Genomic DNA, 23,783 nt, shown 5'->3' on the forward strand with positions numbered 1-23,783 from the left:
TAAGGAAATACAGGGTTAATATAAAGAAGGGAATAAGGGAATAAATAAGGAAATAGTAAGGAAATAAAGGGTTAATATAAAGAAATAAATAAGGGAATAAGGAAATAAATAAGGAAATAGTAAGGAAATAAAGGGTTAATATAAAGAAATAAATAAGGGAATAAAGAAATAAATAAGGAAATACAGGGTTAATATAAAGAAATAAATAAGGGAAGAAATAAATAAATAAGGAAATAGTAAGGAAATAAAGGGTTAATATAAAGAAATAAATAAGGAAATACAGGGTTAATATAAAGAAATGGCCCAACGGAGCCAGGAAATACATTCAACCAATCGTTTCATCACATTTCTTGGATTCCAATAGGAAAGGAATTGGCCAATGAAATGCCATAGAGAGAGCGACAATAAGCAACACAATTTGGCAGACGTGGGGTTTAAAGAGGCAAACGGAATCGATGTTACAATCTTTTTAACCCTTCAGTTCCTCCTCTGTACAAAAATGTTTGTCGTTTTACTGCCTATATACATGGATAGATAGTCGAAAAACTTTTTACAGTTTCAGAAAAAATGATACGAAAAAGCGAAAACGTAATATGATTATGTATTCGTAGGAATTCTGACGGTATTTTCTATTAGCCCCTCCCACCCCAAAAAAAGTCCCTGTAAAAAAAGCGTGTGTCCCAAAAACTGGAGCAGAATGTGACAGGTTCCGAGGGGGCAGTTCCCTAAAGCTGCCTTGCCGGGTGGGGCAGTTGTTGGGACTAAGTGATGGGGTAGTTAGACAAGGAAGGGGTCAGATATGCCTGGCAACCTGGGCTCTTCCAAGACTGGCTAAAATACAGCTTTTAGGGCCCTCCCACAGCCAATGACTGTCAGAGAACCCTGAGAGTTCTGGTTCGGAGGTCCAACCTCCAGAAGCTCCCACTGATGATAGAGGAGTGTATCTGAATGCTTTGGACTCTTGGTTGGTATCTGCCCAGGCAATGTCCCATCATCATGGACTCACTTGGCCATACAATCCCACATTATCCTTCCCACAATGCCTCACCCGCCCTTTATACTGGGCACCCTTGCTATCTGGGCAACACTCAGAGTGTGTCCAATCTAAATACCCCCACTGACCCTTGAGTCCCTTTTCTCCAGCAGTTTGCCTACCAGCCATAGTGACCAGACTGTTGCTCTACAAATCCCATGACCATTTGAAGGCACCAGTTTGCATCAAATGACCATGGGGTTTGTAGGCCGGGGCAGTAGGCTGCAGTCTTGAACATCAAGACGTATCTAGGACCTCAGGGTTGGGCCTTTTGTGGGGTATTTGTGTTGCAGTCTTGGACAACACTTAAGAAGATGTCTAAGAGCCTCATTGTTGCGCTGTTGTGGGGTCTTGGCATGGTGACCTACTGTCCAGGGCAGCCTCCCTAGGGTATGGCTTTGCTGCCATCATGGTTCCAGGGTCCATCTCACATCTCCTACCAATGTGCCCTCCCGTAGGCATATCTCCTAGTTTGGCACATTACTACTGCCCATTGCTTATTACTTTGGGACATTTGGGAAATTTACCATTTGTCATCTGCTCTTTGCCAACGAAGCCTCCCAACCTTCCCACCATCATATTATCTCTCCAGAACAGGGCATGGCACCTCAACACCCCCTTCCTGCCCCCATTCCCATGGCCCATTCCCTTAGGGTCACTCTCAAATGCAAGGTTGGTTTCAACGTTTCCACAACCAAGCGTCCCTCACGTTACTCCTCAGTGGAGACCATCCCTCACCAACCCAAGACACAACGGGCGCCTCCTCACCTCTCCCTTGCAGGGTAACCTGTATATACATATAATACTTTTCCCTAAGGGGACACCCCCACATCCTTCCATCTTGGCTCTACTCACACAATACTCCAACCCTCTCCCTTACTAATACCTTAATACATGCAAATCATATTGTATCCTCCAAGTATCTCCATTTCCAAACCACATCTTGTCTCCACCCCTGGCTTTCTCTTCAGGGTTCCGGCCAGCGTCCCCGGGAGAGACCTCAGGTTGAAGTTGGGCAGATGAACTCAAATGGCAGTGTCCCACACCACAGCTTGCTGCCGATGGCACGGTGGGGTACCCCCTTTGCGCCCCTCGGGGCCCCGACGCCAGCTGGGCAGAATGGGCAGACTCTCCTGCTTGCATAATCCCCGCTCCACTCTTGGCTGCCGGGATTTAATCTCGTGGCACAGGAATCGCTTGCGTTCGATGACCTCCTGGAGCTTCCCATCTCTCTCCCTATTGGACGAAGGAACTGGGGGTGTACTGGGCAGCATGGCCTGTGGGAAACGGGAACCATCAGAGGGGGAACGAGGGGCAGGAGAAAATGTAGGAAGGAACTGGTGGATCTTCTTCTAGTTCTCAGATGGAATGGACCTACCTGGCTCTGCCGCTGTGTCGACGCTTGACGTACCCCCGAGGTTGAGGCAGAGCGACCAAGACGGTAAATCCCCCCAAGGTCTGCAGAGAAAGGAAGAACGATGGCCAATACAGAGCAGGAATGTGGAAAAGGGGAGCGGAAAAACGTGGGTTCATGGGGAGAGGGACAATATCACTCACCTGTGGTCCGGTGGCAAGATGGGAAGGTTTGACATGGAACCGGTAGCCCCGTCCTACTTGCTCCGCGCCCAACGGCACCGTCCAGGCTCTGCTGAGTTCTCACTGGGATTCCTGAACCCCCAGTCCCCTGACTCCCCTTCTCCGGCCTCACTGGATTCCCATTCCAAACCCGGGATCCATCTGCCAGTGCTATGGGGAGACATATTCATTTATAGCATCAGCCCTAATACAATTTACGAGAATATATTGTCAATTCTCAAACTTCCCCTTGAAAGTGTGTCATTAACTTCCCCTTAAAAATGTGTGAAATAGAAACAATGATGGGATTAACTTCCCCTTGAGAATGACCTTTTCCTTGCAAATTTGCAATCGGTTTTCATTATTTATTTTTTATAGTTTTTGAATGATTTGCCTTTCTCTTCTGCCTCTTTCCAGCTTTCAAATGGGGGTCACTGACCCCGGCAACCAAAACCTATTGCTCTGTGAGGCTCCAGTTTTATTGCTCTTGTTAGATTTTATTACTTATCTTTCCATTCATGTCCTCTCTTGTTCATATTCCCATCTCCTGTTCAAACAACTGCCTGGTTGCTAGGGTAATCTGGACCCAACAGTAGAGGTTGGCAGCCCAAACCCAACAGTAGAGGATGGAAGCCCAAACCCAACCGTAGAGGTTGGAAGCCCAAATACAACAGTAGAGGTTGGAAGCCCAAACCCAACAGTAGAGGTTGGAAGCCCAAACCCAACAGTAGAGGTTGGAAGCCCAAACCCAACAGTAGAGGTTGGAAGCCCAAACCCAACAGTAGAAGTTGGAAGCCCAAACACAACAGTAGAGGTTGGAAGCCCAAACACAACAGTAGAGGTTAGCAGCCCAAACCCAACAGTAGAGGTTAGCAGCCCAAACACAACAGTAGAGGTTAGCAGCCCAAAACCAACAGTAGAGGTTGGATGCCCAAAACCAACAGTAGAAGTTGGAAGCCCAAAACCAACAGTAGAGGTTGGAAGCCCAAACACAACAGTAGAGGTTGGAAGCCCAAACACAACAGTAGAGGTTGGAAGCCCAAAACCAACAGTAGAAGTTGGAAGCCCAAAACCAACAGTAGAAGTTGGAAGCCCAAACCCAACAGTAGAGGTTGGAAGCCCAAACACAACAGTAGAGGTTGGAAGCCCAAAACCAACAGTAGAAGTTGGAAGCCCAAACCCAACAGTAGAAGTTGGAAGCCCAAACCCAACAGTAGAGGTTGGAAGCCCAAACACAACAGTAGAGGTTGGAAGCCCAAACCCAACAGTAGAGGTTAGCAGCCCAAACACAACAGTAGAGGTTAGCAGCCCAAACCCAACAGTAGAGGTTGGATGCCCAAAACCAACAGTAGAAGTTGGAAGCCCAAAACCAACAGTAGAAGTTGGAAGCCCAAACCCAACAGTAGAGGTTGGAAGCCCAAACCCAACAGTAGAGATTGGAAGCCCAAACCCAACAGTAGAGGTTGGCAGACCAAACCAGGTGCTTCACTGATTTCCAGCCCTACATGTAGAAAAGGTACTGGGGGGACTAATTCCTCTCTTGTTATTTTTCTTTCTTCCCCCAGTTGAGTCACACAAACATTTACTTACGTTCACCCATTTGGCTTCTTCGTCCACAGGACATCCTTCTCTGTAAGTCCCACACTGTACCGGCCCTTTCCTCCTCCACCGTCCCTCCTCGAGGATCTGTGGCCTGTGTTCCTCTGGAGCCCTTCATGCTATTTTCATATGCTGGCGGCCTCCTGCCTGCAGGATAAGTCCAGACAGCAGGGGAAGACTGTTCCCCTTGCCCCTGGTGAGGCTGGGTTGAGGGTGGGCGGCTGGGCAACTGTGTCCCCGCCACACGGGATGCTGGACAGATGAGTCCGGATAGCACTGAGATCTCCCGTTCTGTCTTCTCTTCCACCTGTGAGGCTGGAAGTAGGGAATGTGTCACCTTCACTGAAGAGTAGACCATTGTGTAAGAGAGGGCTTTGTCTCGGGATTGCCCATGTGGAATGGGAAGCATGGATGTCCCTTTCTCCTGCGTGCAGCCTGAGCCTCGAGAAAGTGGGGTTACAGATTCTGGCCTATGCTGGACTGAAGTCTGTGGGGGCAATGGAGTCGAATGGCTACGAGCACGGCCAGAAGGAGGAAGATGAATGGAAGAGGTTGCAACTGAGGGTGGCAACTCCTTGTGAGGAACTGGCAGCTTAGAAGACACTGGGGGAATAGGTTTTGTGACTTTATTGCCCTTGCCTGAAGGGGCTCCCAGTAATGGAGGACGATGCTGCAGCAAATTTGGGAACGGAGGGGGGATGTCCACTTCAGGTGTCCTGAGTGGAGGAGCGTGGCGGCGCTGAGGATGCCTTAGATGAGATGGATGTTCTTCATGTACCGGATATTTCATCTCCTCGTAAATGGCCTCTTCTTCTCCATCTGAATCTTCATCTGGTGGAGCTGGGGTCGAAGGTGGGGGGAGCCCTCTTGAAACATTTCCCACCATTTCAATGTAGACGGGTTCTTCTGGGGAGTGTGAGGAAGGGCATGTAGTGGAAGGCTGGATGGCAGAGGTGGAGGCTGGTCGCCTGGCATAGGTCTCATCAAAGGAGGCTGAAAGGTGTGTATGGGGGCTCCGCTGCGGCTTCTGGGGGGGCATGCGGCGGGACTCAGAGGCACTTTTGAGGGACCCTGGAATAAAAAATAGCAGAAGATTATATACGGAGACTGATAGTAGAGTCATTGTGTTTCTCTCTGATACACGAATGGAATGGGTTGGGTAGACTCGGTACAGATGTACCAATTGGCAGGATGGAACCCTTAAGAGGTTTTAAGAGACAAATATGACATAATAGTCAATTGGCCTTGAGTGGTGGCAATTTTTTGGGGCTAATCCAGGTCTATGGGAATCTCAAGCAACACAGTATAGTATATACGCATAGGGCACCGTCTCTGGAACCTCCAGGCAGGTTCATCAGTGAGAGGAACCTCCAGGGGAACCAAGAGACATTGGGGCTCTCACCTCCTTCCTTCCGTATCCTTCGTTCATCCTGAACTCTCCCCTCCCCGGCAAAGCTGAGTTTGGTGCTGGGATTCCTCTTCGGCTTGGCTGGGGGTCTCCTCCCCGTGGGTCCACCTTCTCCTCCACTCTCTTCTGGAGCGCTGCCAACAGAATGGCAGGACAGGGAGCGTGGGGCCATGGCGTTCCCACATGGTAGAGGGTCTCGTTCCTGCGAGGCCGGCATGGTCATGAATCCCATTCGGAAGTGGCGGCGGAACGAGGCCATGTCCCGGACCTTCCCTGTATTGCTGAGGACAAAAGGAGAACAGGGGTCAAAACACAGGTCCCAACAATGATCTCCAGGTATCTCGGCCCAAGTGACTATGGTTTCCCATGCAATGTTTTCACTATATACCCAGCTGAAAATCTCCATCTGTCCCACCTCCATGTCTCCAATCCTATATGTCCCCTCTGTCTTCCATATTCCTCTGTCCCATCCAAACTCTTCCACCTACACCCACTGTATCTCCCTCGATTTCTCCCATTCTATATTTTCTCCTGTTTCCCATCCCATAGGTCTCTATGTCTGCCATAACTGGTATAGACCCAACCCCTATATCTTGCCCCATCTTGGATCCCACATTTCCCTCTTCATTTCAATCCCATGATCCTCCTTTATGTAACTCAGATGAACCCCAAATCATTCCCTTTCACCTCTTTTTTGTCTCCTCGTCTTTCTGCCTCCACTCCACTCTACTCTTTCTATACAGGAGATTCATGGCTCCGTTCTTCTCAACCCCAAGAATGGTTACCAGGTCAGAGGAACCAGAGGTCATCTTCTGGAGTCTCAACACTAGACCCCCTTTGAAGTGGGTACTGCACAGTAAATAGAACAATATGGGAGTAAAAGGAACATTCCAATAAAGGACAAAATGTTAAATATAATGACAGTGACATATTTAACAAATGTTTTTAGAATTTTTAGGTTCAAACTTCATCTACCCCCCACCTTGCTCTAACATTGACCCCAAATCCCCCCCTAACTGGCCTTCAGGCTGGGCCCCCTTAGCCCATAACAAGGTTACAGATATATAGAAACATTGGGGTAACAGTCACCCCGCTATAGTTCCAGGGGTACCCAGGGCACAAATAAGCACCCCAAATCCCCCCCTAACTGGCCTTCAGGCTGGGCCCCCTTAGCCCATAACAAGGTTACAGATATATAGAAACATTGGGGTAACAGTCACCCCGCTATAGTTCCAGGGGTACCCAGGGCACAAATAAGCACTCACCCCAAATCCCCCCCTAACTGGCCTTCAGGCTGGGCCCCCTTAGCCCATAACAAGGTTACAGATATATAGAAACATTGGGGTAACAGTCACCCCGCTATAGTTCCAGGGGTACCCAGGGCACAAATAAGCACTCACCCCAAATCCCCCCCTAACTGGCCTTCAGGCTGGGCCCCCTTAGCCCATAACAAGGTTACAGATATATAGAAACATTGGGGTAACAGTCACCCCGCTATAGTTCCAGGGGTACCCAGGGCACAAATAAGCACTCACCCCAAATCCCCCCCTAACTGGCCTTCAGGCTGGGCCCCCTTAGCCCATAACAAGGTTACAGATATATAGGAACATTGGGGTAACAGTCACCCCGCTATAGTTCCAGGGGTACCCAGGGCACAAATAAGCACTCACCCCAAATCCCCCCTAACTGCCCTTCAGGCTGGGCCCCCTTAGCCCATAACAAGGTTACAGATATATAGAAACATTGGGGTAACAGTCACCCCGCTATAGTTCCAGGGGTACCCAGGGCACAAATAAGCACTCACCCCAAATCCCCCCCTAACTGGCCTTCAGGCTGGGCCCCCTTAGCCCATAACAAGGTTACAGATATATAGAAACATTGGGGTAACAGTCACCCCGCTGTAGTTCAGGGGTACACAGCCCCTCACCTTTACAGCACTCACTGGAGTGGCTTCTCCCCCAGACTTTCCCTTTCTGTGCGGCATCAGCATTTAATGGAATTTTCAGTCCTTCAGTTCTTTTATCCCCTTTTTACCCCCCAGAACTTTCTATAAATCCACTCCGGCAGATGTTGGATCCTGTCATCCGCACATCATGGAGAGGAGTTCTAATGGGGTCCAACAGGGGGGGCCACATTAGTGGAAGAGCAGAAATCCTGACCGTAGGTTTCCATTCTCGAAGCGAGTTTTGCCCCCGGGCAGCAGTTACTACAGGAGAAAGTTCTCAGTACAAGGTTCCAAGCTGAGTTTGGATCCAGAACCGCAGACGCGGAACCCCTTCTGACATGTTTGTCCTTGATTTGTAAATTTCCAAGTTTTCCGAACAATCCAAATGATCCGAAAGAATCTTCTGAGATATTTATTGGCTTCTCAGCCCGAAATGGAAGTAAAAAGCATCTCCGGCAACGGGGGGTTTTGTGAGGGGCTCATTCAGCGCTGGGAAACCTATGAATAGGGGGGGTCTCTATCATGGGCCAGTCCCATTGTCAGCAAATCCTTGTCAGTGTGTGTGGGGGGGTTATTGGCAGAAATTACATTGTAGAGCAGCAAGAACCGCGCCACATTCTCCCCGACTCTGCTGCCCCCCCAAAAGATTTTGGCATTTTCCCCCTTTCTTGCGCCATGTAAAGCCTGAAACCTTCAATGGCCGCCAATGTGCCCCTCAGGGTATTGGCCAATGTACCGGCCGGGCAAGGAAACGGCGCCGGGACCCCGTAACGGCAGGAAAATATTCATATCTGGAACTCAGCGACGGTTCCGCAGCCGCAAAATCAACTCAGAATCGACCCATTCCCGGGGTTTGTGTGTTTCTCTACTCACTGAGAGATTCCTGAAAATAAAGAATAGACAGTCAGGGAAAAGCAGTCTCTTATACAGTATCACTCATGTATTATACGGGATTATGTACCCCCTACTGTAAATGATAAGGATATTAGCAGTCACTGAGGGGTTCTGTGCCCCCCATATAAAGGCACAAGGCTGCAGGCTGAGTTATACAGGGAACTCTGAGTATCACTCATGTATTATAAGGGATAATGTACCCCCTACTGTAAATGATAAGGATATTAGCAGTCACTGAGGGGTTCTGTGCCCCCCATATAAAGGCACAAGGCTGCAGGCTGAGTTATACAGGGAACTCTGAGTATCACTCATGTATTATAAGGGATAATGTACCCCCTACTGTAAATGATAAGGATATTAGCAGTCACTGAGGGGTTCTGTGCCCCCCATATAAAGGCACAAGGCTGCAGGCTGAGTTATACAGGGAACTCTGAGTATCACTCATGTATTATAAGGGATAATGTACCCCCTACTGTAAATGATAAGGATATTAGCAGTCACTGAGGGGTTCTGTGCCCCCCATATAAAGGCACAAGGCTGCAGGCTGAGTTATACAGGGAACTCTGAGTATCACTCATGTATTATAAGGGATAATGTACCCCCTACTGTAAATGATAAGGATATTAGCAGTCACTGAGGGGTTCTGTGCCCCCCATATAAAGGCACAAGGCTGCAGGCTGAGTTATACAGGGAACTCTGAGTATCACTCATGTATTATAAGGGATAATGTACCCCCTACTGTAAATGATAAGGATATTAGCAGTCACTGAGGGGTTCTGTGCCCCCCATATAAAGGCACAAGGCTGCAGGCTGAGTTATACAGGGAACTCTGAGTATCACTCATGTATTATAAGGGATAATGTACCCCCTACTGTAAATGATAAGGATATTAGCAGTCACTGAGGGGTTCTGTGCCCCCCATATAAAGGCACAAGGCTGCAGGCTGAGTTATACAGGGAACTCTGAGTATCACTCATGTATTATAAGGGATAATGTACCCCCTACTGTAAATGATAAGGATATTAGCAGTCACTGAGGGGTTCTGTGCCCCCCATATAAAGGCACAAGGCTGCAGGCTGAGTTATACAGGGAACTCTGAGTATCACTCATGTATTATAAGGGATAATGTACCCCCTACTGTAAATGATAAGGATATTAGCAGTCACTGAGGGGTTCTGTGCCCCCCATATAAAGGCACAAGGCTGCAGGCTGAGTTATACAGGGAACTCTGAGTATCACTCATGTATTATAAGGGATAATGTACCCCCTACTGTAAATGATAAGGATATTAGCAGTCACTGAGGGGCTCTGTGACCCCGGCAGCCAAACCCTATTGCTCTGTGAGGCTTCAGTTTTATTGTTATTGTTACTTCTTATTACTTATATTAATATTCAGCCCCTATTCATATGCCAGCCTTTCATGTAACCCACTGTCTGGTTGCTAAGGTAAACAAGACCCTAGCAACGAGATAGCTAGGAAAATGCCAAACTGGAGAGCTGCTGAACACAAAGTTAAATAATTGAAAAACCACAAAAAATAAAAAAATGAAGACCAATAGCAAATTGGGATGAGTTGTGTCAAGTATCAGCCAATGATCCTTATAAACAGTGCTTAGTGATGTCATCAGTTATAATTGGAGCTTAGTGATGTCAATTCTGTCACATGACTCACACGGCAGATAAGCCACTGTCTGGAGGGGATATAGGGTCACCACCTTCGGCTGTTCCTATCTCCAGACTGGGAGTGATGTCACGGGGAGGGGCAGTGATGTCACAGGGTTGGGAGTTGTGACATCATGTGGGTGGGGTTATGACGTGGCAATCAGTGATGGACTATATTCCAATCTCTCATTCAAACCACCGCCTGGTTGCTTATGTAAACAAGACCCTAGCAACCAGGTAGCTGCTGCAATTTCAAACTGGAGAGCTGCTCAGCAAAAAGATAAATAACTGGAAAAATACAGATAATAAAAAAAATGATGACCAACTGCAAATGACCAATTGCACCATATGGATGCTCCTCCCCTGTGGATAGCAACCCCCAGCATATAATTACACACCTTAGGGACCATATAATGACTATTTCCAAATGCTAACAAACTCCCTGCCTGCTCTGAGTGCTCTGTGTGCCATACTCTGCCTGCCCTATGCTGCCTGTGTGTGCCATACTCTGCCTGCCTATGCTGCCTGTGTGTGCCATACTCTGCCTGCCCTATGCTGCCTCTGTGTGCCATACTCTGCCTGACCTATGCTGCCTGTGTGTGCCATACTCTGCCTGCCCTATGCTGCCTGTGTGTGCCATACTCTGCCTGACATATGCTGCCTGTATGTGCCATACTCTGCCTGCCCTACCCTGCCTGTGTGTGCCATACTCTGCCTGCCCTATGCTGCCTGTGTGTGCCATACTCTGCCTGATATATGCTGCCTGTGTGTGCCATACTCTGCCTGCCCTACCCTGCCTGTGTGTGCCATACTCTGCCTGCCCTATGCTGCCTGTGTGTGCCATACTCTGCCTGCCCTATGCTGCCTGTGTGTGCCATACTCTGCCTGACCTATGCTGCCTGTGTGTGCCATACTCTGCCTGCCCTATGCTGCCTGTGTGTTCCATACTCTGTCTGCCCTATGCTGCCTGTGTGTGCCATACTCTGCCTGCCCTATGCTGCCTGTGTGTTCCATACTCTGTGTGCCCTATGCTGCCTGTGTGTGCCATACTCTGCCTGCCCTATGCTGCCTGTGTGTGCCATACTCTGCCTGCCTATGCTGCCTGTGTGTGCCATACTCTGCCTGCCCTACCCTGCCTGTGTGTGCCATACTCTGCCTGCCCTATGATGCCTGTGTGTGCCATACTCTGCCTGCCCTATGATGCCTGTGTGTGCCATACTCTGCCTGCCCTATGCTGCCTGTGTGTGCCTGTCTGTCTACCCTGCCTGGCAGCATAGGGCAGGCAGAGTATGGCACACACAGGCAGCATAGGGCAGGCAGAGTATGGCACACACAGGCATCATAGGGCAGGCAGAGTATGGCACACACGGGCAGCATAGGGCAGGTAGAGTATGGCACACACAGGCAGCGTTGGGCAGGCAGAGTAACAAAGTTGGCTTTTCACTCTAGTGCGCATGTGCCAGCCCAGGGATTTCTCCGGCAGAAGAAACATGGAAGGAGGAAGCGCTCGCTTCAGGTACCCCGGGCTGGTGCAGTTTTCTCCTAACAGGGGCACCAGCCTGGGGTACAAGGTAAGTGATTAAAGTTACTTGGGGGTGGGAACATATGAGTTCTTTAAAGAGAAACTTGCAGAACCCACTCTCTCCCAATTCCGATACTTCCAGTTTAGGCAGGTATTCCACAGTCTGGTGGAATTGACATACAAACCTCCCAACCACAGTTTGAAACTGCACTCTGGTCCCCCACTGTAACCAAACCTACATCAACATTGTATAAAACTCTGCTACAAACAACTCCCTCCCCGTTCAAAACAGCACCCCGCAAATGGTTGTCCAACGTCCCAGTCCTGACAGAGGAAGACTGGGGAGAAGCAGCAGACAGAGGGTATTATTATTTATTTTCAGTAAGAGACAAACTTGTCCAATTGAAATGGCTGCACCAATTCTATCTCACGCCTACACGACTGAGGTCCATGGGACGCAACCCCAACGCACGATGCCATAGATGTGGGATGGAGGAGGCAAATTTCCTACACATGGCCTGGTCGTGCCCGCAGGTAGCCAAATTTTGGTCTGAGGTTATGTGTGTCCTAGCAGGCAAACTAGAATTCCCCAAAATGCTGGCCCCCCCAGGTGTGTATACTGGGAATCCTGGATGAATTAATAACCACCAACCATGCTACAACCAGATATAGGACACTCCTACACTACGCAAGGAAAATCATTGCAATGGCCTGGATGGGACCTGAATCCCTACTGGATCACCCTGGTAAATCAAGTTTTACCCCTCATTACTTTGCTAGCCAGAGCTTCCAAAAAGAAATTTGAGAAAATCTGGAGCCCATGGTGGGAGGGGGGCCTAGGGGGACAAGGTACCTTGACATAAAATGCAACACCCCAATCTGCACCTACAGACCACCCTAATTCCCTACTAAACTCCTCATGCAACAATCACTTTAAAAACGTCCGCACTACCTGCAAAACCCATATATATATATAGTACAGGTATCGGACCCCTTATCCGGAAACCCATTATCCAGAAAGCTCCGAATTACGGAATGCCCCTCTCCCATAGACTCCATTTTAATCAAATAATTCAGAATTTTAAAACTGATTTCCTTTTTCTCTGTAATAATAAAACAGAACCTTGTAATTGATTCCAACTAAGATATAATTACCCCTTATTGGGGCAGAACAGCCCTATTGGGTTTATTTCATGGTTAAATGATTCCCTTTTCTCTGTAATAATAAAACAGTACCTGTACTTGATCCCAACTAAGATATAATTACCCCTTATTGGGGGCAGAACAGCCCTATTGGGTTTATTTCATGGTTAAATGATTCCCTTTTCTCTGTAATAATAAAACAGTACCTGTACTTGATCCCAACTAAGATATAATTACCCCTTATTGGGGCAGAACAGCCCTATTGGGTTTATTTCATGGTTAAATGATTCCCTTTTCTCTGTAATAATAAAACAGTACCTGTACTTGATCCCAACTAAGATATAATTACCCCTTATTGGGGCAGAACAGTCCTATTGGGTTTATTTAATGGTTAAATGATTCCCTTTTCTCTGTAATAATAAAACAGTACCTGTACTTGATCCCAACTAAGATATAATTACCCCTTATTGGGGCAGAACAGCCCTATTGGGTTTATTTCATGGTTAAATGATTCCCTTTTCTCTGTAATAATAAAACAGTACCTGTACTTGATCCCAACTAAGATATAATTACCCCTTATTGGGGCAGAACAGGCCTATTGGGTTTATTTAATGGTTAAATGATTCCCTTTTCTCTGTAATAATAAAACAGTACCTGTACTTGATCCCAACTAAGATATAATTACCCCTTATTGGGGCAGAACAGCCCTATTGGGTTTATTTAATGGTTAAATGATTCCCTTTTCTCTGTAATAATAAAACAGTACCTGTACTTGATCCCAACTAAGATATAATTACCCCTTATTGGGGGCAGAACAGCCCTATTGGGTTTATTTAATGGTTAAATGATTCCCTTTTCTCTGTAATAATAAAACAGTACCTGTACTTGATCCCAACTAAGATATAATTACCCCTTATTGGGGCAGAACAGGCCTATTGGGTTTATTTAATGGTTAAATGATTCCCTTTTCTCTGTAATAATAAAACAGTACCTGTACTTGATCCCAACTAAGATATAATTACCCCTTATTGGGGCAGAACAGCCCTATTGGGTTTATTTAATGGTTAAATGATTCCCTTTTCTCTGTAATAATAAAACAGTACCTGTACTTGATCCCAACTAAGATATAATTACCCCTTATTGGGGCAGAACAGCCCTATTGGGTTTATTTAATGGTTAAATGATTCCCTTTTCTCTGTAATAATAAAACAGTACCTGTACTTGATCCCAACTAAGATATAATTACCCCTTATTGGGGCAGAACAGGCCTATTGGGTTTATTTAATGGTTAAATGATTCCCTTTTCTCTGTAATAATAAAACAGTACCTGTACTTGATCCCAACTAAGATATAATTACCCCTTATTGGGGCAGAACAGCCCTATTGGGTTTATTTGATGGTTAAATGATTCCCTTTTCTCTGTAATAATAAAACAGTACCTGTACTTGATCCCAACTAAGATATAATTACCCCTTATTGGGGCAGAACAGCCCTATTGGGTTTATTTCATGGTTAAATGATTCCCTTTTCTCTGTAATAATAAAACAGTACCTGTACTTGATCCCAACTAAGATATAATTACCCCTTATTGGGGCAGAACAGCCCTATTGGGTTTATTTCATGGTTAAATGATTCCCTTTTCTCTGTAATAATAAAACAGTACCTGTACTTGATCCCAACTAAGATATAATTACCCCTTATTGGGGCAGAACAGCCCTATTGGGTTTATTTCATGGTTAAATGATTCCCTTTTCTCTGTAATAATAAAACAGTACCTGTACTTGATCCCAACTAAGATATAATTACCCCTTATTGGGGGCAGAACAGCCCTATTGGGTTTATTTAATGTTTTATTGATTTTTTAGTAGACTTAAGGTATTGAGATCCAAATTACGGAAAGACACCTTATCCGGAATACCCTTGGTCCCAAGCATTCTGGATAATGGGTCCTATACCTGTATAATATAACTGAACGGACCGGCGCTGTCCAACTGTAATCTTTGTCGTACCAACCGGGTCTATTTGATTATATTACTTTTGTCATAACAGAACTGAAACATGTTTAATATGTTACCGCAATACCGTAACCAGTGGTATATAATCTCCCTTCCTATTAATTGTTGTTTTTGTTTTATGTATGTTATATAGAACAATAAAAGGATAAACTATAAAAAATAAAAAAGTTACTTGGGGGTGCCTAACATTTTGGCGCCCCCGAGTGACTTAGCCTTTCCTTGTCCTTTAATAATCCATATTTAGTGAGAGTGTGAGAGGTACAATGGGAAAGATCATTGTTTGATACAAGGAGCACCAGGTAAAAAGCAGGTGATGATGTGTTTATATTACTGGCTTAGGAGAAGCCAAATGAATAGGTGCCTGGGGTGAATGAAGGGTTAATTGGTTAGGCCCCCCCATTCCATATTCCATGTAGTATTGTCAGTTGGCCGGCTGTAGGGAGCTGCCTGATTGGGCTGCAGGGGAGCAATAAAAGGGCTGTGGGATCCCATGGGGGGGGGGGGTAGAGTTGGATCCGTGACTGAGTGAGGGTCTCTCAGAGTGGGGCACAGGGCAGGAAGGTTGGCCAGAGTGTAACCCTACAGGGATGGTAAGACTGTTCTTAAAGGGGCAGTGGAAAGGGAACATTATGCTGGTGGGGTAAAAGCCTGGGACACTTTAATTAAAGGCAAGGTCCAGGGAGCTGAGGTACAGCGAGAGTTAAATGCCTGGGCAGAGTGCGCTGTGTCTCTTAAAGGGACGGTGGAAAAGTTAATAGAAGTAAAAGTGAATGGGGTCTCATTAAGGGTCACACTGGGCATTGGGGTAACTGTATCTGCTGCAGGAACTGCTGGTGTTTGTCCCCCCCCCCCGGCAGGAGGTCCCAGAGATACGAGAGGTCTCTACTCAACCCACTGTCTGTGTGACGTCTGGAACTACAAAAGAGACAGTCGGCCGCTCACTTGGGGTTGTGGGTGACTATTGATGTGGAAATGATTCTGGGAATGGACTTTCCCCTATTCTGGGAGTTATGGGGGAGCGACAAAGCTTTGCGTGGGGGGCAATCAAACCAATGGGTTAATTCTGTTTGTTCCATGCAAAGTGTTAATGGCGATTTTGCTGTGAAATTGTTGTGAGTAATGAGAGTGTGACTGGGGGGTGTGGGGTAACACCCATGGTACAAAGTGTAGGGGTGACCCCTGGTATTAATGTTCCCCTAGAGAGTGTGACTGGGGGGTTTGGGGTAACGCCCATGGTACAAAGTGTAGGGGTGACCCCTGGTATTAGTGTTCCCCTAGAGAGTGTGACTGGGGGGTTTGGGGTAACACCCATGGTACAAAGTGTAGGGGTGACCCCTGGTATTAGTGTTCCCCTAGAGAGTGTGACTGGGGGGTTTGGGGTAACGCCCATGGTACAAAGTGTAGGGGTGACCCCTGGTATTAATGTTCCCCTAGAGAGTGTGACTGGGGGGTGTGGGGTAACACCCATGGTACAAAGTGTAGGGGTGACCCCTGGTATTAGTGTTCCCCTAGAGAGTGTGACTGGGGGGTGTGGGGTAACTCCCATGGTACAAAGTGTAGGGGTGACCCCTGGTATTAGTGTTCCCCTAGAGAGTGTGACTGGGGGGTTTGGGGTAACACCCATGGTACAAAGTGTAGGGGTGACCCCTGGTATTAATGTTCCCCTAGAGAGTGTGACTGGGGGGTGTGGGGTAACTCCCATGGTACAAAGTGTAGGGGAGACCCCTGGTATTAATGTTCCCCTAGAGAGTGTGACTGGGGGGTGTGGGGTAACGCCCATGGTACAAAGTGTAGGGGTGACCCCTGGTATTAATGTTCCCCTAGAGAGTGTGACTGGGGGGTGTGGGGTAACGCCCATGGTACAAAGTGTAGGGGAGACCCCTGGTATTAATGTTCCCCTAGAGAGTGTGACTGGGGGGTGGGGTAACGCCCATGGTACAAAGTGTAGGGGTGACCCCTGGTATTAGTGTTCCCCTAGAGAGTGTGACTGGGGGGGTTTGGGGTAACGCCCATGGTACAAAGTGTAGGGGTGACCCCTGGTATTAATGTTCCCCTAGAGAGTGTGACTGGGGGGTTTGGGGTAACGCCCATGGTACAAAGTGTAGGGGTGACCCCTGGTATTAGTGTTCCCCTAGAGAGTGTGACTGGGGGGTGACACCCATGGTACAAAGTGTAGGGATGACCCCTGGTATTAGTGTTCCCCTAGAGAGTGTGACTGGGGGGGTGGGGTAATGCCCATGGTACAAAGTGTAGGGGTGACCCCTGGTATTAGTGTTCCCCTAGAGAGTGTGACTGGGGGTGTGGGGTAACGCCCATGGTACAAAGTGTAGGGGTGACCCCTGGTATTAGTGTTCCCCTAGAGAGTGTGACTGGGGGTGTGGGGTAACGCCCATGGTACAAAGTGTAGGGGTGACCCCTGGTATTAGTGTTCCCCTAGAGAGTGTGACTGGGGGGTTTGGGGTAACGCCCATGGTACAAAGTGTAGGGGTGACCCCTGGTATTAGTGTTCCCCTAGAGAGTGTGACTGGGGGGTTTGGGGTAACACCCATGGTACAAAGTGTAGGGGTGACCCCTGGTATTAGTGTTCCCCTAGAGAGTGTGACTGGGGTGGGGGTAACACGGTACTGGGGGTTGGTAACCCATGGTACAAAGTGTAGGGGTGACCCCTGGTATTAGTGTTCCCCTAGAGAGTGTGACTGGGGGGGTGTGGGGTAACGCCCATGGTACAAAGTGTAGGGGTGACCCCTGGTATTAATGTTCCCCTAGAGAGTGTGACTGGGGGGTGGGGTAACGCCCATGGTACAAAGTGTAGGGGTGACCCCTGGTATTAATGTTCCCCTAGAGAGTGTGACTGGGGGGGTGGGGTAACGCCCATGGTACAAAGTGTAGGGGTGACCCCTGGTATTAATGTTCCCCTAGAGAGTGTGACTGGGGGGTGTGGGTAACGCCCATGGTACAAAGTGTGGGGGTGACCCCTGGTATTAGTGTTCCCCTAGAGAGTGTGACTGGGGGTGTGGGGTAACGCCCATGGTACAAAGTGTAGGGGTGACCCCTGGTATTAGTGTTCCCCTAGAGAGTGTGACTGGGGGGTTTGGGGTAACGCCCATGGTACAAAGTGTAGGGGTGACCCCTGGTATTAGTGTTCCCCTAGAGAGTGTGACTGGGGGGTTTGGGGTAACGCCCATGGTACAAAGTGTAGGGGTGACCCCTGGTATTAGTGTTCCCCTAGAGAGTGTGACTGGGGGGTTTGGGGTAACGCCCATGGTACAAAGTGTAGGGGTGACCCCTGGTATTAGTGTTCCCCTAGAGAGTGTGACTGGGGGGTTTGGGGTAACGCCCATGGTACAAAGTGTAGGGGTGACCCCTGGTATTAGTGTTCCCCTAGAGAGTGTGACTGGGGGGGTGGGGTAACGCCCATGGTACAAAGTGTAGGGGTGACCCCTGGTATTAGTGTTCCCCTAGAGAGTGTGACTGGGGGGGTGGGGTAACGCCCATGGTACAAAGTGTAGGGGTGACCCCTGGTATTAATGTTCCCCTAGAGAGTGTGACTGGGGGGTGTGGGGTAACTCCCATGGTACAAAGTGTAGGGGTGACCCCTGGTATTAATGTTCCCCTAGAGAGTGTGACTGGGGGGTGGGGTAACGCCCATGGTACAAAGTGTAGGGGTGACCCCTGGTATTAATGTTCCCCTAGAGAGTGTGACTGTGGGGGTGGGGTAACGCCCATGGTACAAAGTGTAGGGGTGACCCCTGGTATTAGTGTTCCCCTAGAGAGTGTGACTGGGGGGGTGGGGTAACGCCCATGGTACAAAGTTTAGGGGTGACCCCTGGTATTAATGTTCCCCTAGAGAGTGTGACTGGGGGGTGTGGGGTAACTCCCATGGTACAAAGTGTAGGGGTGACCCCTGGTATTAATGTTCCCCTAGAGAGTGTGACTGGGGGGGTGGGGTAACGCCCATGGTACAAAGTGTAGGGGTGACCCCTGGTATTAATGTTCCCCTAGAGAGTGTGACTGGGGGGGTGGGGTAACGCCCATGGTACAAAGTTTAGGGGTGACCCCTGGTATTAATGTTCCCCTAGAGAGTGTGACTGGGGGGGTGGGGTAACTCCCATGGTACAAAGTGTAGGGGTGACCCCTGGTATTAATGTTCCCCTAGAGAGTGTGACTGGGGGGGTGGGGTAACGCCCATGGTACAAAGTGTAGGGGTGACCCCTGGTATTAATGTTCCCCTAGAGAGTGTGACTGGGGGGTGTGGGGTAACTCCCATGGTACAAAGTGTAGGGGTGACCCCTGGTATTAATGTTCCCCTAGAGAGTGTGACTGGGGGGGTGGGGTAACGCCCATGGTACAAAGTGTAGGGGTGACCCCTGGTATTAATGTTCCCCTAGAGAGTGTGACTGGGGGGGTGGGGTAACGCCCATGGTACAAAGTTTAGGGGTGACCCCTGGTATTAATGTTCCCCTAGAGAGTGTGACTGGGGGGGTGGGGTAACTCCCATGGTACAAAGTGTAGGGGTGACCCCTGGTATTAATGTTCCCCTAGAGAGTGTGACTGGGGGGGTGGGGTAACGCCCATGGTACAAAGTGTAGGGGTGACCCCTGGTATTAATGTTCCCCTAGAGAGTGTGACTGGGGGGGTGGGGTAACGCCCATGGTACAAAGTGTAGGGGTGACCCCTGGTATTAATGTTCCCCTAGAGAGTGTGACTGGGGGGTGTGGGGTAACGCCCATGGTACAAAGTGTGGGGGTGACCCCTGGTATTAGTGTTCCCCTAGAGAGTGTGACTGGGGGGTGTGGGGTAACGCCCATGGTACAAAGTGTAGGGGTGACCCCTGGTATTAGTGTTCCCCTAGAGAGTGTGACTGGGGGGTTTGGGGTAACGCCCATGGTACAAAGTGTAGGGGTGACCCCTGGTATTAGTGTTCCCCTAGAGAGTGTGACTGGGGGGTTTGGGGTAACGCCCATGGTACAAAGTGTAGGGGTGACCCCTGGTATTAGTGTTCCCCTAGAGAGTGTGACTGGGGGGTTTGGGGTAACGCCCATGGTACAAAGTGTAGGGGTGACCCCTGGTATTAGTGTTCCCCTAGAGAGTGTGACTGGGGGGGTGGGGTAACGCCCATGGTACAAAGTGTAGGGGTGACCCCTGGTATTAATGTTCCCCTAGAGAGTGTGACTGGGGGGTGTGGGGTAACGCCCATGGTACAAAGTGTAGGGGTGACCCCTGGTATTAGTGTTCCCCTAGAGAGTGTGACTGTGGGGTGTGGGGTGACGCCCATGGTACAAAGTTTAGGGGTGACCCCTGGTATTAGTGTTCCCCTAGAGAGTGTGACTGGGGGGGTTTGGGGTAACGCCCATGGTACAAAGTTTAGGGGTGACCCCTGGTATTAGTGTTCCCCGAGAGAGTGTGACTGGGGGGTAACACCCATGGTACAAAGTTTAGGGGTGACCCCTGGTATTAGTGTTCCCCTAGAGAGTGTGACTGGGGGGTAACACCCATGGTACAAAGTGTAGGGGTGACCCCTGGTATTAATGTTCCCCTAGAGAGTGTGACTGGAGGGGTGGGGTAATGCCCATGGTACAAAGTTTAGGGGTGACCCCTGGTATTAGTGTTCCCCTAGAGAGTGTGACTGGGGGGGTGGGGTAATGCCCATGGTACAAAGTTTAGGGGTGACCCCTGGTATTAGTGTTCCCCTAGAGAGTGTGACTGGGGGTAACACCCATGGTACAAAGTTTAGGGGTGACCCCTGGTATTAGTGTTCCCCTAGAGAGTGTGACTGGGGGGGGTGGGGTAATGCCCATGGTACAAAGTTTAGGGGTGACCCCTGGTATTAGTGTTCCCCTAGAGAGTGTGACTGGGGGGGTGGGGTAATGCCCATGGTACAAAGTTTAGGGGTGACCCCTGGTATTAGTGTTCCCCTAGAGAGTGTGACTGGGGGGGTGGGGTAATGCCCATGGTACAAAGTTTAGGGGTGACCCCTGGTATTAGTGTTCCCCTAGAGAGTGTGACTGGGGGGTAACACCCATGGTACAAAGTTTAGGGGTGACCCCTGGTATTAGTGTTCCCCTAGAGAGTGTGACTGGGGGGGGTGGGGTAATGCCCATGGTACAAAGTTTAGGGGTGACCCCTGGTATTAATGTTCCCCTAGAGAGTGTGACTGGGGGGTAACGCCCATGGTACAAAGTTTAGGGGTGACCCCTGGTATTAGTGTTCCCCTAGAGATCGTTATACCTGAGGTACAGGGAGTAGGGGGGCCCCCCAGTGTAATTGTGCCCCCAGCAGGTGTGACTGACGCAGGGAGTGTAAACTGCTCGGAGTCTGATAAACCAGAACAGAATGTAACCTGTGTGACTGGTAATGATTGTGCAGCTTTGTTGCAACTGATGCAAGTGAGAGTCTGCATGTAGAACTGCTGAGCAGAGTGTGTGCAAGTTCTTCAGTGAACAAGGGGTTAAAGCCATGCGTTGAGAGTAACTCTTTGTTGCCTGGCTGCAGCTCATCTCCTGAAGGTCTTAAAGGGGCTGAGTGTACTAATGAGCAATCTCTGTCAACTGCTATAGCTAGATTGGCTGAGCTAATTAAAGGGAAAGGTGCACCCACTGTTATGGTACCGGGCATGTTACTGCTAATTGCCCTGTATATGGGGCAATACAAGGGCCACTAGAAGCCTATAGGGAGTGCTGGGGCAGTAAGGCACACAGATGCTGACGTGGAAAATGGTAACATGGCAGTGAATGGGGGTAAGCCAGACGGTGTGTCTGAGGAGAAGGTAAAACTGCCTCCTGATTCTGTGGGTGAGGATGTGGCGGCCCCAGAACTGGGCTCCTGTGAGCGGAATTGTGTGCAAGTGGGACCATAATGTGCTGGAGAGCAAAATGTCCTGACTGGAAAGGGTTAATGCAAAGTGACAATGTCTCCCTGTGGTGTCACTGTGATTCAAACAGGGCAGGCCTTAAAGGTGAGGGGAAAGGCAAGCCCTGCACCATGTATGTCTGGTCGGAGACTGTGTGTGGAAGGGAACCTGTGCAGCTGTGGCTATGCCCCAGGTCACACTGCAGACAGTTGCGCAGGCAGCGGCCCAGCTTCGAGAGGCAAATGCCTGCAGTTGGGAGAGTAAGGGGACACCGGGGAGACTAAATGTGTATCTGATAGGAACACTGAGTGTGTGAAACAGGGTGCGAGTGCCACAGGGTGCGAGTGACAAATGCTACCCGAGGGCAGGGGGGGGCGTCTGGGGAGCAACAGCTTGTTAAGTTAAACACAAACGTTTGCTAAACAACCCAGTGTAGCAGGGTGAGGAGAAGCACGCGGTAGGGTTTGAACCCGAGGTTAAGTGTTAAATGCAGGGTGTGTGTGATTGTGACAAGGAAGGTGCGGCGTGTGTGTCTGGCAGTGTGGGTACAAGTCTGGCCATTGGATGAGAAGCAGGAGAACGTGTGTGTGGCTACTCCCATAGATACACATGTGTTAGATCCCAGTGATATAGGCAATAAGGCTGCCTTAAAGGGTTCTTTCAAAGGTGACCCACCATTTTCCATTAATGGTAATAAAGTGGAAAATAAGCCTGAAACTACAGAGGCGAGCTTACTGGCAGAATTGGCGCCTGCCCAGGATAAAGATGGCTCCCAATAACTCAGATGGTCACTCTCAGAGTGGGGCACAGGGCAAGAAGGCTGCCTGTCTGTGTGAGGAACTCCCAGAGGGGCTGGGGGCTGCCTGTCTGTGTGAGGAACTCCCAGAGGGGCTGGGGGGCTGCCTGTCTGTGTGAGGAACTCCAGAGGGGCTGGGGGCTGTCTGTCTGTGTGAGGAGGGGGCTGGGCTGCCTGTCTGTGTGAGGAACTCCCAGAGGGGCTGGGGGGGCTGCCTGTCTGTGTGAGGAACTCCCAGAGGGGCTGGGGGGCTGCCTCTCTGTGTGAGGAACTCCCAGAGGGGCTGGGGGGCTGCCTGGCCTCCCAGAGGGGCTGGGGGGCTGCCTCTCTGTGTGAGGAACTCCCAGAGGGGCTGGGGGGGTGCCTGTCTGTGTGAGGAACTCCCAGAGGGGCTTGGGGGCTGCCTGTCTGTGTGAGGAACTCCCAGAGGGGCTGGGGGCTGCCTGTCTGTGTGAGGAACTCCCAGAGGGGCTGGGGGGCTGCCTGTCTGTGTGAGGAACTCCCAGAGGGGTGGGGGGCTGCCTGTCTGTGTGAGGAACTCCCAGAGGCTGGGGGGGCTGCCTGTCTGTGTGAGGAACTCCCAGAGGGGCTGGGGGCTGCCTGTCTGTGTGAGGAACTCCCAGAGGGGCTTGGGGGGCTGCTGTCTGTGTGAGGAACTCCCAGAGGGGGGGGGCTGCCTGTCTGTGTGAGGAACTCCCAGAGGGGCTGGGCTGCCTGTCTGTGTGAGGAACTCCCAGAGGGGCTGGGGGCTGCCTGTCTGTGTGAGGAACTCCCAGAGGGGCTGGGGGGGCTGCCTGTCTGTGTGAGGAACTCCCAGAGGGGCTGGGGGGCTGCCTGTCTGTGTGAGGAACTCCCAGAGGGGCTGGGGGGCTGCCTGTCTGTGTGAGGAACTCCCAGAGGGGCTGGGGGGGGCTGCCTGTCTGTGTGAGGAACTCCCAGAGGGGCTGGGGGGCTGCCTGTCTGTGTGAGGAACTCCCAGAGGGGCTGGGGGCTGCCTGTCTGTGTGAGGAACTCCCAGAGGGGCTGGGGGCTGCCTGTCTGTGTGAGGAACTCCAGAGGGCTGGGGGGCCTGCCTGTCTGTGTGAGGAACTCCCAGAGGGGCTGGGGGGCTGCCTGTCTGTGTGAGGAACTCCCAGAGGGGCTGGGGGCTGCCTGTCTGTGTGAGGAACTCCCAGAGGGGCTGGGGGGCTGCCTGTCTGTGTGAGGAACTCCCAGAGGGGCTGGGGGGCTGCCTGTCTGTGTGAGGAACTCCCAGAGGGGCTGGGGGGGCTGCCTGTCTGTGTGAGGAACTCCCAGAGGGGCTGGGGGGGCTGCCTGTCTGTGTGAGGAACTCCCAGAGGG

The 23,783-nt window shown here is 50.0% G+C and overlaps 1 protein-coding gene across 2 annotated transcripts in view; it reads right to left on the reverse strand.

The window, feature by feature from the left end:
- Positions 1 to 229: 229 nt before the first annotated feature.
- Positions 230 to 23,783, reverse strand: part of nyap1 (neuronal tyrosine-phosphorylated phosphoinositide-3-kinase adaptor 1) — a 29,316-nt gene continuing 5,762 nt past the window's right edge. The window contains exons 2-8 of one of the 2 annotated variants that reach the window (XM_031899601.1): positions 7,558 to 8,443; positions 6,303 to 6,464; positions 5,610 to 5,896; positions 4,199 to 5,278; positions 2,591 to 2,779; positions 2,412 to 2,491; positions 230 to 2,310 (exon numbers count right to left, since the gene is read on the reverse strand). In XM_031899601.1, the coding sequence (XP_031755461.1) occupies positions 2,059 to 2,310; positions 2,412 to 2,491; positions 2,591 to 2,779; positions 4,199 to 5,278; positions 5,610 to 5,896; positions 6,303 to 6,424 (2,010 nt within the window). In that variant the 5' untranslated portion in view covers positions 6,425 to 6,464; positions 7,558 to 8,443 and the 3' untranslated portion in view covers positions 230 to 2,058. Of the gene's footprint in view, positions 2,311 to 2,411; positions 2,492 to 2,590; positions 2,780 to 4,198; positions 5,279 to 5,609; positions 5,897 to 6,302; positions 6,465 to 7,542; positions 8,444 to 23,783 lie in introns of both variants that reach the window. The other variant, XM_031899600.1, reaches the window with a different exon arrangement.

This window comes from Xenopus tropicalis, chromosome 3 (genome assembly GCF_000004195.4).
Source record: "Xenopus tropicalis strain Nigerian chromosome 3, UCB_Xtro_10.0, whole genome shotgun sequence".
Lineage (NCBI taxonomy): Eukaryota > Metazoa > Chordata > Amphibia > Anura > Pipidae > Xenopus > Xenopus tropicalis.